The sequence below is a fragment of the Camelus ferus genome, chromosome 3, assembly GCF_009834535.1.
Source record: "Camelus ferus isolate YT-003-E chromosome 3, BCGSAC_Cfer_1.0, whole genome shotgun sequence".
Taxonomy (NCBI): domain Eukaryota; kingdom Metazoa; phylum Chordata; class Mammalia; order Artiodactyla; family Camelidae; genus Camelus; species Camelus ferus.
The window spans coordinates 69,491,179-69,506,500 of NC_045698.1; the positions used below are offsets into that span (position 1 = coordinate 69,491,179).

At 32.9% G+C, this 15,322-nt stretch overlaps 1 protein-coding gene across 1 annotated transcript in view; it reads right to left on the bottom strand.

Annotated features, from left to right (window-relative positions):
• Positions 1-2,939: 2,939 nt before the first annotated feature.
• Positions 2,940-15,322, bottom strand: part of LOC116660016 (solute carrier organic anion transporter family member 6A1-like) — a 77,441-nt gene continuing 65,058 nt past the window's right edge. The window contains exons 12-15 of the mRNA XM_032468499.1: positions 10,445-10,509; positions 8,276-8,413; positions 4,290-4,447; positions 2,940-3,119 (exon numbers count right to left, since the gene is read on the bottom strand). Coding sequence (XP_032324390.1) covers positions 4,305-4,447; positions 8,276-8,413; positions 10,445-10,509 — 346 coding nt within the window. The 3' untranslated portion in view covers positions 2,940-3,119; positions 4,290-4,304. The remainder of the gene's footprint in view (positions 3,120-4,289; positions 4,448-8,275; positions 8,414-10,444; positions 10,510-15,322) is intronic.

Here is a 15,322-nt window from a genome sequence, read left to right on the forward strand (position 1 = left end):
ATCTACCACCCTTGACAAATCTTAGCATTCCAGCCAACTACTGGCTTATATCTTCTGTTCACACCCATACTTAGGGAAGAAGTTGTTTACATTTAATGTGTCCAATTACTCATCTCCAATACATTCCTTAATCTACTGCATTTCACTTCTGCCCCTACAATTCCTTTGAAATTTCTTTCATTCCAGTTTCCAACAAATTCTGTTGCTAAATCCAGTAGGAACATTCATTGCTTATTTCCTCTGACTTCTCAGCAACATGTGACAATTGTGACTATGCTCATCATCTTCATCTACTCTTACCTTGCATTTTACTGTATTGATTTCACCCCTGGTTTTTTTCTTTCTTCTTCTCAGTCTCTTGCTCTAGCCATTTCTTACACATCACAGTCTTCAAAATTTGTTTGTAGTAGGCTTTTTTTTTCTTGGGAAAATTTATCTTTTTTCCATAGATCTAATAATAATTTTTATATTGATGATCTCCAATTATGGCTTTAGTTGAGATCTCTCTCTTCAGCTTTGGATCTGTGTTTTCAATCGCCAAAAGGCAGTTAGCTGCCTCGTTAGTACTTCAAGCTTAATATATCTAAAACCAAACATCTTTTATTCTAAATCCTCTACTCCACCTACTTTCCACATATTAATAAATGGTAACACTCTGTATCAAAATATATAAGCCAGCACATGAAAAAGTGCTCAATATCGTTAATTACCAGAGAAATGCAAATCAAAACCACAATGAGGTATCACCTCACACCAATCAGAATGGCCATCATTCAAAAGTCCACAAACGATAAATGCTGGGGAAGGTGTGGAGAAAAGGGAACCTTCCTACACTGTTGGTAGGAATGTAACTTGGTGTAGCCAATACCCAAAACAGTATGGAGATTTCTAAAAAAAAAAAAAACAAAACAAAACTAAAAGAACTAAAAATAGAACACATAATCCAGTAAATCCACTTTTTGGTATATATCCAAAGAAAACAAAAATACTACTTTGAAAAGATAACTGCACCCCAATGTTCACAGCAGTATTATTTACAATAGCCAAGATATGGAAAGCAACCTAGGTTTGCAACAGTAAATGAGTAAAGAAGATGTGTGTACACACACACACACACACACACCATGAAGTATTACTCAATCCTAAAAAATGAAATTCTGCCATTTGCAACAACATGAAAAGACCTAGAGGGTATTATGCTTAAGTGAAATAGGTCAGACATAGAAAGACAAACACTTAATGTTACCACTTATATGTGGGATTTAAAACAAATGAAACAAAATGAACTCATAGAAAAAAGATCAGATTTGTGTTGATCAGGGGCAGGGGTTGAGGGTGGGGGAATTCAATGAAGGTGGTCAAATACACAAACTTTCAGTTATAAGATAAATAAGTACTGGGGATGAGATGTACAATATGATGACTATAGTAACACTGCTGTAGAGTATATTTGAAAGTTAAGAGAGAAGATCCTAAGGGTTCTCGTCACAAGGAAAAAACATTGATTTTCTTTTTCTTTCTTCCTACCTTCCTTTTTTTTGTCTCTCTTTATTTCTCTCTTTCTTCCTTTCTCATCTATATTAGATGACAAATATCAACTAAACTTATTGTGGTAATAATCACTTCACAATATATGTAACTCAAGGCATTATGCTACACACCTTATACAGTGCTGCATGTCAATTATATCTTAAAAAGGGAAAAAGGAGAGTAACCTCTTAGTGCTGAAAGGGGAAATATGCTATTAATAAATCAAAACAATACTTTTTGAGGTTATATATGTAAGATTAAATGCTCAATGTTAAAAGCAGGAAAACTTCAATCCAATATAAGTGAGAATCCAGAAAAGAAAAAGATTGAGGAACTAGGATATTTGTAGTTATTATTTTAAGACTTTGGAGAAAACGCAATTTGAAGAGCACAAATAAACTCTCACCAATTCTATAGCATAAGCATTTCTGCTTGTAATACTAAGTATGCTTTCTTTTAAAATGTCCCTTTAGGCAAAATCAAGCGCCAGAAATAACTAGGCTTATGGAAAAAATATTGTAGAAGTAAACCATTCAAAAACCTATGCAACTTTGTAACCACTGTCCTAACAAAAACAATCACAATCTTAATAAATCCTAGCACAGCTAAATCTCCACAGCATTTTTACCAAGCATCACATTAAATCTTCTGCAGGTTTAAATGCTGGGACTCACCTCTCTCCTTTGAGATGTAGCTCCTTGAGGGCATGAATTCTCAAAAGAGAACACATCCATCAAAAATTAAAAATCTAATATTTAACAATGTTTTTGCAGCTTCTCCATCTGTACTTGCAGCTTACTGGATACATTAACACTGTAGAAATTATAAAGATTCTAGATAGTGTTAAATCAGTCAAAGCTAACTCCAAAGGAAGGTACTTTGACAGGATTTTTAGCTGTTTTTTCCTTAAGACTTCGTTTATTGCTAAGTTCTTCTCTTTAATAGTGAGAAAGCTTCCACTGACTGTTTTAAAAGCTACTAAATTGGCGTTAAGCAATGTGATGTCTGGGCTATAATTGTATTGTTTCTCTATCAATCTTCTATGAACTAGTTAGTGACACAGAAACACATGTTCTGTCGTAGCAGAATGTTATATTCAAATTTAAGTCTTAAGACTACTCTCCAAATTATTATAATTTTTATTATACCTTTGCTGGTTTGTTTTCTGAAAAATACATAGATATTGATGCATATACACAGACACATACTATAAGCACCTTCAAAATGGATTTAAATGTTTTTGTCTTACCTTACTTTCCAGTTACATAAATTTTCAAATAATAATTTTAGACAGTGGAATATTAAGAAAATATAAATAACCTAAAATTATTAATCTTCAATTCTAGAAAAACCTATATTGTACATTGATGTTTAAAGTCCTATGAACATTAAAAACATATGAGAAATGCTTTACAAGAATGCACTTTATTTTGAAAATACAGATCACCACAGATACACGTGGCTACTTTGGTAAATATCATGTGTGATATTCCTTTTCTGAATGTAGGGCACACCAACAGACCTTGTAGAATCTTTAAAGGAAAAACTCCTGGTTTTACACTCTGATCCTCATATATTCCACCATCCTGCTGGTTCAAATGGAGAAAAATCAAGCTGTCAAGTTGAGTTTCAAATAAAGACTAGTTTATAAATTTTCATAAATATATGTTGAAGTTAAGGACAAAAAACATATAGTAAGACATGAATACTCCTTGCTTCACATTTCCTTCTGCCAGCCAAGATCATGAACAGGGCAATGCCTGCCCTTACACACAGGGTCATTGACTAATGTGAGTTAACAAAGGGGAAATTTTGTCAATTGTTCCTTCTCCCAAGAGAACAAAAGAAACATTGTAGAGAAGTTTTTGCTTCATAAGAATCTGATTTTTATCTTGGTATTTGGAAAATTGGTGTATGATTTGGATAGATATACAATCATGTATGAAACAATTATATCAACAATTTTCTATAGACATACATTTCAACTTAAGAAAAATTCCACAGATGGTTCACACACTTTCTGCATTCAAATTTGAATATTTCTTCAAGTGAAAAATTATGATTAATCATAAAATAAAACATAAAGCACAAAATGGATATCAATTTAGGTACCAGGTAGTCTCTTCAATAAAATTCGAGTCAAGGTAACAAGAGATGTATATGATCATATTGAATTTCTGTCCACTAAAATTAAAGGAGCATGAAAATATGTAATGCAAACTGGCCAACTGACCAAAGAAATTTTCTGAGGAAACCTCTCCATCATCAAATAAAAGATAAATGTTAATTTTAAATGGTTTTAGAATAGTCTTCTTCTGGAGAATAAATATGGCCTTAAATACAAATTTTTATTACATGAACTGGATTGGCACACCTAACTTTATTTTGAAAAAATATTGAGAAATAAACCTCCACAGACCAAATGAAAAGACACAAGAATAAACTACGTGAAACCTAAGTAATACTACATAACCAAGATCAATAACTAATATATATCATTGCAATCAGAATTAACCTATGTGCATTTTCCCAATTCCACTTCATCTTCTTCTTTCAAAGTATTAAATGTATATCTTTATCTTTTAAAAATACAAAATAGAGATGATATTATTATATTTGTACTCAAAATATAATAAAGCTTATAGGATCATATGAATTATATTCAATTACTAAACATGTAGCTATAATTATTTTACATTTTATTAATGTTTATTATTTAATAATGTCCCATTGATAGATTGACAATATGTAATTCTTACACAATGATGATCCAGTTATAAATCAGTTCTTTCCTTCTTTTTTACTTTTCGATTCTTCACAACTGTATGCAGGACGTCACTATTTTTCTTTTGTAAGTATTTATATAGGTGAACTGCAATGGCAGTGCAGAAGATAGTAATTGCTTTGCAAGTAAACCCTGGATTAGGAGAAAATACAACCTCAGATGTGTCCATTTATTTAGAGTAAAAATGTTTGTGGAAAGTCATTTATCAAAGAAAAGGTAAGTATATATCATCTCTAAAGACACCAATTTTCCAACTGTAGAATGTAATTAATGTCATGAACTTTTTATCAAGTTAAAGGAAATTAAAAAAAAATTTACAAAACCTTTTAGATTTCTTAAACATATAGCCCAAGAAAAATGCAGAGTGTGTTACCACTTCACAGGAGGTATTAATTCTAAAACATAAAAATACGTTTCTACTTTCAAAACTTAATAATCAGCGGGAACTGGAAGCTTTTTAAGTTACTAAAGCAGCATTACTTTTTCTGAAATATTCATCATTTTCCACATACCAACAGAACTATTTTTGAAAATTAATCGATTGTGTTACTTTTTGGATTCATTTTCATTTTTCAAGTTTCATAAACTAAACTTATTACAGACAATACATAAAAGTACTCAAACTTTGGATGCAAACGACTCTGTTAATTAAAGTAAAAATATTTTACTGCAACAATATATTAATTATCTGACAAAATCACTTGTAGTGATTTCAAGGGTTAAAACAGGAAACATTAATGAGTCTATGCCATTTGTAATGACACAATAGTATTTCAAATATTTATTTATAACAGCCAAACACTGCAGACAACTCAAATGTCCATTAATAACAGCATGAATCAACTATAGAATATTCATAAAATGAAATAATACTCAGAAATTTTTTAAAAGGACAAACTACTGTTATAGACAGAATTTTATGATTTCAAAAACATACTGAAGTTCAGTGTGGGCTCCTACAGTTCATAGATCCCTGTTGAATATGCCTCGCTCTGGAGTAGTAGTGTGCACAGGACTTTCTGTGACAAAGGCACTGTTCCTACATCTACACTGTCCATCCATTAGAATAGTCAAATGTGACCATTAAACAAGTAAAATTAGGTTATTGGTTACTGAGGAACTGAATTTTTAATTGCATTTAATGTAATGAAATTTAAATAGCTCTATGCGGTTATTGTCTACAATGTAGGACAGTACAGCTCTTGGATCTCTCACATAGCTGCCTTCAAAGTTCACTGTGATGAACATAATTTGAGGTGCTTCATTAAAACAATGCATTCCTACCACTAATTCTTTTTTTTAAAGCCTTTTCCCATTTTATTTATTTACTTTTTTTTTATTGAGTTATAGTCATTTTACAATGTTGTGTCAAATTCCAGTGTAGAGCACAATTTTTCAGTTACACATGAACATACATATATTCATTGTCACATTTTTTTTTGCTCTGAGCTATCACAAGATCTTGTATATATTTCCCTGTGCAATACAGTATAATCTTGTTTATCTATTCTGCATATACCTGTCAGTATCTACAAATTTTGAACTCCCAGTCTGTTCCTTCCCACCCCCTGCCCCCTTGGCAACCAGATTCTATGTCTATGAGTCTGTTTCTGTTTTTTATTTATGTTTTTGTTTTTTTTTTTTTAGATTCCACATATGAGCAATCTCATATGGTATTTTTCTTTCTCTTTCTGGCTTACTTCACTTAGAATGACATTCTCCAGGGACATCTATGTTGCTGCAAATGGCGTTATGTTGTCGTTTTTATGGCTGAGTAGTATTCCATTGTATAAATATACTACATCTTCTTTATCCAGTCATCTGTTGATGGACATTTAGGCTGTTTCCATGTCTTGGCTATTGTAAATAATGCTGCTATGAACATTGGGGTGCAGGTGTCTTTTTGAAGTAGAGTTCCTTCTGGATAGATGCCCAGGAGCAGGATTCCTGGGTCATATGGTAAGTCTATTCCTAGTCTTTTGAGGAATCTCCACACTGTTTTCCACAGTGGCTGCACCAACCTGCATTTCCACCAGCAGTGTAGGAGGGTTCCCTTTTCTCCACAGCCTCTCCAGCATTTGTTATTTGTGGACTTTTGAATGATGGCCATTCTCACTGGTGTGAGGTGATACCTCATTGTAGTTTTGATTTGCATTTCTCTGATAATTAGTGATATTGAGCATTGTTTCATGTACCTATTGATCATTTGTATTTCTTCCTTGGAGAACTGCTTGTTTAGGTCTTCTGCCCATTTTTGGATTGGGTTCTTTGTTTTTTTCTTATTAAATCATATGTGCTGCTTATATATTCTGGAGATCAAGCTTTTATCAGTTTCATCATTTGCAAAAATTTTCTCCCATTCTGTAGGTTATCATTTTGTTTTACTTATGGTTTCCTTTGCTGTGTAGAAGCTTGTAAGTTTAATTAGGTTCCATCTGTTTATTCTTGCTTTTATTTCTATTGTGTGGGTAGACTGTCCTAGGAGAACATTTCTGAGATGTATGTGAGATGCTTTGCCTATATTTTCTTCTAGGAGGTTTATTGTATCTTGTCTTATGTTTAAGTCTTTGATCCATCTTGAGTTTATTTTTGTGTATGGGGTGACAGAGTGTTCTAGCTTCACTGATTTACATGCTGCTGCCTAGTTTTCCCAACACCATTTGCTGAAGAGATCCTACCACTAATTCTTGGTGTTCTAAACCAGGACCTTAGAACTTATACTTTATGAAGCACTTCAAACGATTCTGATTCAAATGACTCATGGGATAAAATTTAAAATATACTGGTTTACACTAAATTGCCCCAAATGCATATCCTATTGCAGTTTCCTGTGTTTGCCCTTTCTGACTGTAATTCCTGATGTTCTTTATTATCATTATCTCCTTTTAGTAGCTCCCTAGCATCCTAGATCTCCTGTCTAGTAATTCACCAATTTTCTCAATTCTATGCTGTGTTTGAAAATACTTAAGCATATTAGTTATATCTCAACAGTGTTTAAGAGGACTTCTTTAAGAATATTGTCTAGTTTTGTTGAATTATCTCTGAGAAATTAATTTTGACTTCTTAACTGCCATTTTTGACTTTCTAATTTTTTTTAAATGTTACTTTACTCAGTGTTCAGTGTAGACTAAGCTCATTGGACAACTGACTTCTGGATTAAAAGGCACTTCTGTATACTGTTTATCAAACAGATATTTGTTACTGTTAAATATGGGAGTCTATCATTATGTGTTTCTTTGAATTACAGAACTCAGTAAAATCACAAAACATGTAAATATTTAAAAATATTTAGCCCACCAATAGTATCTGTACTATAAAACCACTGAGTGTTAATGCTGATTAAGACTTCAGAAATTATGTAGTCCAACATTTTCACTTCACAGGTGAATAAACTAAGATCCAAGATCTAGTGAACTTTCCAAAGTAATACAAGCATACCTAGAGTTGCCCAGCACCTTCACCTTATCAACGAAGCGTCCCAATTCCCTGTATCTCTTAATTATTTAACACATATTGAACGTTTGCAATGTGTCCAGCACTGTTAAATCACTGAGAATAAAAGACAATGTGAAATTTACATTTAAGTGGGATAGGAGTATTTTGATAGTTCTTAGTGGTGTAAAAACTTTTTTTTAACTATCCAATCTTACTTCAGAAATGGGAAGGGCACAAGGTCCAGCAACTTGGTTGTTTATGGATATAGGCAAAATTCCTTCCCAAACTGAAATTCTGCTAGTTATCACCCTTTATTCAGGAATAACATAAAATAACCGTGTCTCAAATATTTATATACATTCTATAGTAATTTAGTTTCTAAAATATTTTCTGTATGATAAGGCTTCTTTAAACAAAAATGCATCCATTTATTCTTAGTTTATTATATCTATACCTTAGTATAAACAACCAGAAACTTTTAAAAACAATTTTACTTCTCTACATTCCTTAACAGTTATCACTTACATGCTCCTACCAATAAGTACATCATTTTTGTCTTGTTATAGATCCAACAATTTGTACTGCCTCCACGGTGCTCAGCATCCCCAAAGATACAAGAATTGTCTCTTAATATTTTAAAAACTATTCGTCCAGGTATAGTCCCTATGAAAAAATGCAGTGATTGTAAATTCTCCATGAAAACACTATAGGTTGGGGTCAGAATAATTTTTATTCTAAAATCAAACTTATATATTTAGTCATCATCACCATAAACATATCATTTAAAATTATCTAAGTTTACTTATTGATAGGATTATTAATAACTGGAAACATAACTGTGTTTTTGAAAAACCCTTATTTCTGTAGGTATTAAGAAAACACTAGTAGATTTCATCTTTTTAGAATGGTATGCATGTTGTTTAGTTGACACACATCAAAGTTTTTGTTAATTTCTGAATGAAAAATGTAAGAGAAAGTATTTAAAACAGAGATACTAAATAGTGATTTTGTGAACTCAGTGTATCTCCAAAGATTTCAAATTGTGAAATTTTCAGTGACTGAAAAATTAGTTTCAAAATGCAATATATATGTTATTTATCAAGATATTGAGAGAAATAACTGAAAATATAATTGTTTTGGTAGCAGCCTTAGCTTCAGAAGACCTCAAATCCAGAGGAACAGTTGTGTGCTGCCTGAGGGAAATGTCTATTTACTCACAGAGACAGCATCTCCTTAGCAACATGGTTGCTTTCAGCTAAAAGTGAGTGAACAGTCTTAAAATTAAAAAAAATAAATAAATAAACAAACAAAAAGCCACTCTAAAGGCATTAGACCTGGGTTCTCAGAACTAACAGATTCAATGAAATTATCAGAGCCCTCATGCCCATGACTTTCTGATTCCAGTCAAACACTACCCATCACCAGATTTCTAATCTCAGTGAGTGCGGGCACTCTGTTTATAACTGCTCAAGGTGAAAAACCTAGACATACTACTCATTTTTTTTTCTATTTCCCACCATATTTTTCCAATCCATGATACATTTTTTGTAACACTAACTCCAAATATATCTTGGATAAGTTGATTTCTCTCTTTCTTCATTACAATCCCCAGAATCCAACTTAACGTAAGTCTAACTTAGACTTCAGCAAAAGCCTCCTTTTTCTTTTCCTCCACATTTATCTTCTATAAATATTTCTCCCTCCAGCAGCAGGGTTATCTTTTAAATGTAAGACAGAAAATATCTACCCTCTGCTTAAAATTCTCTGATGGCAAAACTCTGCAAGATCTAAAGACAGTCATATCTAAAATATCATCACCTTATTCTACTCTCTCCCATTCAAGAACGCATCAGCCTCACTGGCATCCTTTCTGAGGTAGGAAACCGAGCATTTGCCGTTTCTTATGCTCCCTCCTCCACTAAGAATCTGTCCTTATCTGCTGGATCAGGATCCACCATAAAAAAATTATGCTCTAATTTTTCTCAGTTTAAAAAGCTAACTTAAACCCTGCACGCTGAGCTAGCTATAGAATGATTTTTCTGCTCATTAGAGCCGCACTTAGAATTTTCTACATTCTTGACTCCATTTATCATATGTCTTTCAGTCTTGAATTCAGTCTAATCCTGTTTCCTTACCCCACCAATATTTTTAATCAATTTCTTGAATCAGGGATCCTAATAGAGTCATGATGCAGACTTGAAAGCAGGTTTCTGCTGTTTTAAGAAAGCCTGAAGTACAGAGTACATTACCCTCAGCAAAATCAATTTGTTCTTTGGATATAAATACTTTAAAATATCAGATTCAGTGTCTTTGGCAATGAAAATGTTTAGAAGTACTAGTCTAAGTTAGTGACTTCTCAAACGTGCAAGCAATGTAAAATATAGTCTCTGTGCTCATAAGTGTTTTATTTCAGCTTATCAAACCACTTGTATGAGCTTGAAGATAAAAAGACTGTCTCTCCTAGCTGAATATAATATTAATGCATATTTTATATGACAGAATGGGCTTTACATTAAGTATTGTCTTTTTGCACTAAGTAGTGTCTCCTGAATTCTGTAAAGCAGCTCCTTCGTTCACTTGTTTTTGTCAGTTAATCATTATTATTCATGTGAAATTCTGAATATACTTGTTGACACATACTTAAATCAAAAAAGGAACAATTCAATGTAATAACAGATTGCAAAAAGTCCATACCAAATAGTCTCAGAATCACACAGGTCACACCCAAGGCCAGAGAACGTTGTTTGTCAGGTATAATCCTGCAAGCAAATAGCAACATCATCAAAACAGTATTATTAGCTGTAGAGGATGTTTGCTAGTTTCAGGGTCAACTTTTCTCCTGTGCATCAGTTAGACTAAGAATCCTTAGCTAGTTGACAGGGTTCAATCTGGTTGCATTAAAGAACTACAGCTTTTCCCATTTCTCTATATCCTGCCCCTTGCCAACCAAACCCAAAGTTTCTTGCTCTTCACAGGGAATAATCACTTATGGCCCCAACCCTCTCCCCCAGCCTTTGCTGAAAAAAAAAAACCTTAGCACTACGTTTCACACTTGTCATTCTTCATTCTGAGGTGCACATCCATTGTTTCAGATCTATTCCTTTTGCCTCTTGAGATTCACTCTCTACCTTTTCTACCTGGTTCTCTGGCCCTGGGAGGCTGACCTAAATGGACTATAGCAATAGCTCTTGTCTCTGGCTTCTGACTGACTTCTGCCAACGGGGTGCTCCAGAGTGAGGAAAGAAAGTCAAGTCAATGTCTTCATTCTCAGGCTCCCTTCCTGCAGAGTTACGTCAGGCTAACTGGGTCCCTAGGCAAAGTAGACCCCTCTGCAGGTCTCTCTCCTTCCTATCCCCGTCTCCCTTTGGGTGTGGGATAGTAACAGACCTGAAGTATTGCAGTATGCCTCGAGATTCCTTATACCCTGCCCACTTGTTAAATAGCCACTTTATTCAACCTTACTTGAACTGTCCTAAATTGAGGGTACCATTTCTTTCCTGTTGGACCTCTGACTCTTACCCTCAGTATTCAAGAGCTAAAATAAATAAAAAATAACTTTCTCAAATATAAAGAATGAAGATCTCTGTATTTCATATTGGTCAAATCAAATATTTGTTTTAAAAGGAAAAATCATGAATAACATCACATATTAATGGTTTGGAAAATAAACTAAAATACAATAAAAAACAACCTTTGAACATTTTAGAAAGTAAAAAATAAAAGCTACATTTTAATTGGATATTTTAAATAGACTCTATGCTTAACATTTGTTTTCTTTCTCTGGAACTTGACTAATAAATATGACCAATATTTTCATCAAAAATGACTCAATTTATTAAAATGTAGCATATATACAGTATTTTATGACTATTTTGTGAAAAGTGAGATAATTCCATCTCTATCAACCTGCTAAAAATATATATTCTTTCCTCAAGTGTTTACTACTAGGAAAATGAAAACAAATTTACTAATTCTTAACTGATAATGTTTTTAAATAAAAAGTAATTTAACTTTTATTATAAGCAGATTCACTAAAGACACATAAAAGAAGTAAAGTATCACATTTTAGAACCACACTTCAGTATGAAGTTTTTGGTATAAAGTGGAAATGTGGGTCATGTGCTTAACTGTAATTGAATGTTCTGTTTCATTTAGCATAAGCAATTTTCTTACATGTAATATGATATTGGTGCTCTCTGAAGCATAACAAAGAGCTAACAATAATTCATAAGTATAATCATTAAGAAATATTTATGTATCATCAGTTTGATTATAACCTTCTTTCTAGGTGATATACAAAAGAAGATGAAAAGATTAATTGATTTTCCAAATCAATTAAATGAACAGCAAAACAATAAATAATAGGTATAAAAAACAAAATTTTAAAGAAAAATTTTACTATGCTTTTAACAATGAAGTGAATTTTTTTTGTACTTTGTGTAAGGAGTAAGGTTATGATTTGATGGTTTAAGAATTTCATAAACAAAACATTTTTTAGTACTCTTCCAAAATGGAAAAGGCAGCTTCTAATATCTCCTATGACTTCTAGCTTTATGTTTTCAGTGCATATCTTTCTTAAGTTCTGGGCTTAAGTTCCTATCCTGCATAAAAGCTGCTCTTCCCCTAGTGCCCCCGGTCACAGTAAGTGGAATCATCATCCATGCAGTTTTCAAGCCTAAAACCTGGAAAGCGTCATCCTTGAAAGAGGACCCTTTTCCTCATTCACCACATTCAATCATAAAATGCTGTGACTTAAAAAAAAATTTTTTCGTATCCTTTTCTCTGATTTTATTCATCCCTAATTCTACTGGCCTATTCCAAGCTTGTGTGTTTTGCCTGAAGAAAATGTGACAACTTCCTAACTTATCTCCCAACAAGTATTCTTATCCCTTCAGTCCACTCTCCACCTAGAGCCAAAGTGATTTTTTTAAGGTAAAATTCTGATTATTTCACTGCCCCATTAGGATCCTTCAATGGCTTCCCACTGTTCTTAGGATAAAATCTAGAACTGTAAAAAAAAAAAAAAAAAAAAAAAGTTACAAGGTCAGCCTGATCTCATCAGCCTCATCGCATGCCACCTCATAACTTTTGCCTATGACATTGTTTAGCACAGCTCTTATAATTAGCTCTTATAAAGCTATTTCTTCAACTCAGAGTGTCTGCATATGTTGTTCCCGCTGTGTGAAAGTCTCATCCCCCAACCTTTACAGCTCAGCTTAAATACGATTTCTTCACGGTTACCCTCTCTGAATCCCCAGACGAACTTAGATTGAACCATAATTTTCTCATTGCATTTTCTACAGTTTCCTTACAGTAAGTTTTAATATTACAATTGAATACTTATTAGTGAAACTACTTTTTTTATTTGCCCTCTATCTTGGCCTGCCCTCCAAGGTCCATCAGGGCAGCAGGGGCAGCAGGGGCCTGGTCACTTCTTTTCCTTTTTTATTTCACCTTTTTTTCCTTAAAGTGCTCACCCACCTTCTTGTTTAAATCCATAAACAAGTCAAAATAATGAAGGACGGAACGGAAAGAATTTAAGAACTTGCTTTTCTTAACGAGCATCTTGATGGAGAGATATAAATTATAATACCTTCCTCCTTAGACTTAAGCCTCACACAGCTTCAGAACTCGTCAAATTTCTCCAGAGGATAAAGAATGTTGTCACTCTTAGCCCCATGTGATCACCAGAAATTCTGCCAGTTTGCTTGCCCCCTAGTAGTGACCCTCCATCTAGACCTAGTCCATGTTGTCAGCATCTGCCCCTCACCAAGGATTGGGAAGAATGTCAGGGTCAGCTTTAGATCCCCAATTCATCTTTAAAAGCTTCTGCTCTCTTTGGAACTTTAATCCCATTAGTCCTCTGCCAGTTTGTGCCTTTAAATACATGATTTTTATCATTTAACCCTGCTTTTCTAGTTATCCTCTGTAGGAGTATTGGCCTACTGCAGACTACTCCATCCTACCCCACTTCCATGACATTATCATTTGATAATGTTTTCAGAATTTATGTCTTTGGCTTTGACTTTCATTATAGTTTAAAAAAATTAAGCTTTATTTTTTGAATATGTAATATAATCATATTCTTTGGAAAGATATACAAAGACCACATGCTGGAGAGACTTGCTTGCTTATATCCGTGATCTCATCTACCCGCATTCTACCCTACCCTTTAGGTTATCATTTTAATTACTTTCTTGTTTATACCTCCAGTGTTTCTTTAGGCAAATACAAATGACTATAAATGCATACTTCTATGTTCTCTTGTTCCTTCAAAGAAAGTAGCAAACTAAATTCACTGCTCTCTACCTGATTTTTTTTAAGATCATCTATGTGAACACAGAGCTCCACTCTATTCATTTTTCTCACTTGAATTATATTACAATGTGCAGAAATGCAGTCATCTATTTAACCTGTCTGTTGCTCCTTCACACTTACTGTTTTCCTAGAGTTTTTTGTTTCATATATGTAATATATACAATATATATATTACATATGTTACCTATATTATACGTGGTTGTATATATAGATAGCCTTATGAATGTAAATATATCAGTAGGCAGGACATCTGCAATAAGGTCTGCAAGAAGTAGAAGTACTGGCATAAAGGGCAAAGGTATCTGCAATTTTTTTAGATATTAAAGATTCTCTTTTCATCAGAGTTGCACCATTTTGTCATCTTACAAACAATATATGAAAGTATTCTGTTTCTACACAGACACACAAGCAATTTTATTATCAAGATTTTATTCCTGTCAACTAGGTACAGAAATATTATCACACTAAAATTTTAATTTCTATGACCCTTATAGATGTGGCTGAACATTCTTTCATATTTGTATTTGTTTTTTGTTTTCTTTGATGCTTTCACACTTTTCTATTGGGTTATTAATCTTAGAAGAGCTTTACTTAGTAGAGGAGTAAATCTTTGTATAGGATATGAGTTGCATATATTCATCATTGCTTGAATTTGACTTTATTATTTTTAATTTTATGGAGTAAAATGTATCAGTCTTTCCCTCCTGACTTGTAGATTTTGAGTCATAGTTTCAAATACCTTCCTTTCTAAGGTGACTACTATAAGAAGAAAAAAAATACATACTTAGCATAATAATAGATAGAAATTATTAAAAATTAGAAATAACTTGATCAATTCAAGAGAAGTAAAGAAAGGAACAAAAGGAATAAGTAAAAAAATAAAAAAGTGATTGTTGAAAACCCAAACATATTAGCAATTATTTTTAATTTAATATTCCAACTTAAAAACTAAGTTGTCAGACTGGCTTTTTTTCTTAATTCAACTATTTATGTCTTACTAGGTATACCTTAAATATGTATAGTCAGAGAAGGATTGAAAGTAAAAGGAAAGAAAACTATACTTTCACAAATGCTAATAAAATACAGCTGATGAAGCAATATTAAATCAGAAGAAAAGTAGCTCTAAGACAAAAAGTCATTAGAGATAAAGAAGAGTGTTTCACAAGGATAAAGGGGTCAATAAAGTGGGAAGTTAAGGCAATTCTAAATTTGTTTTTATATGAATACTATAAATAATTATATGCCAACAAATTG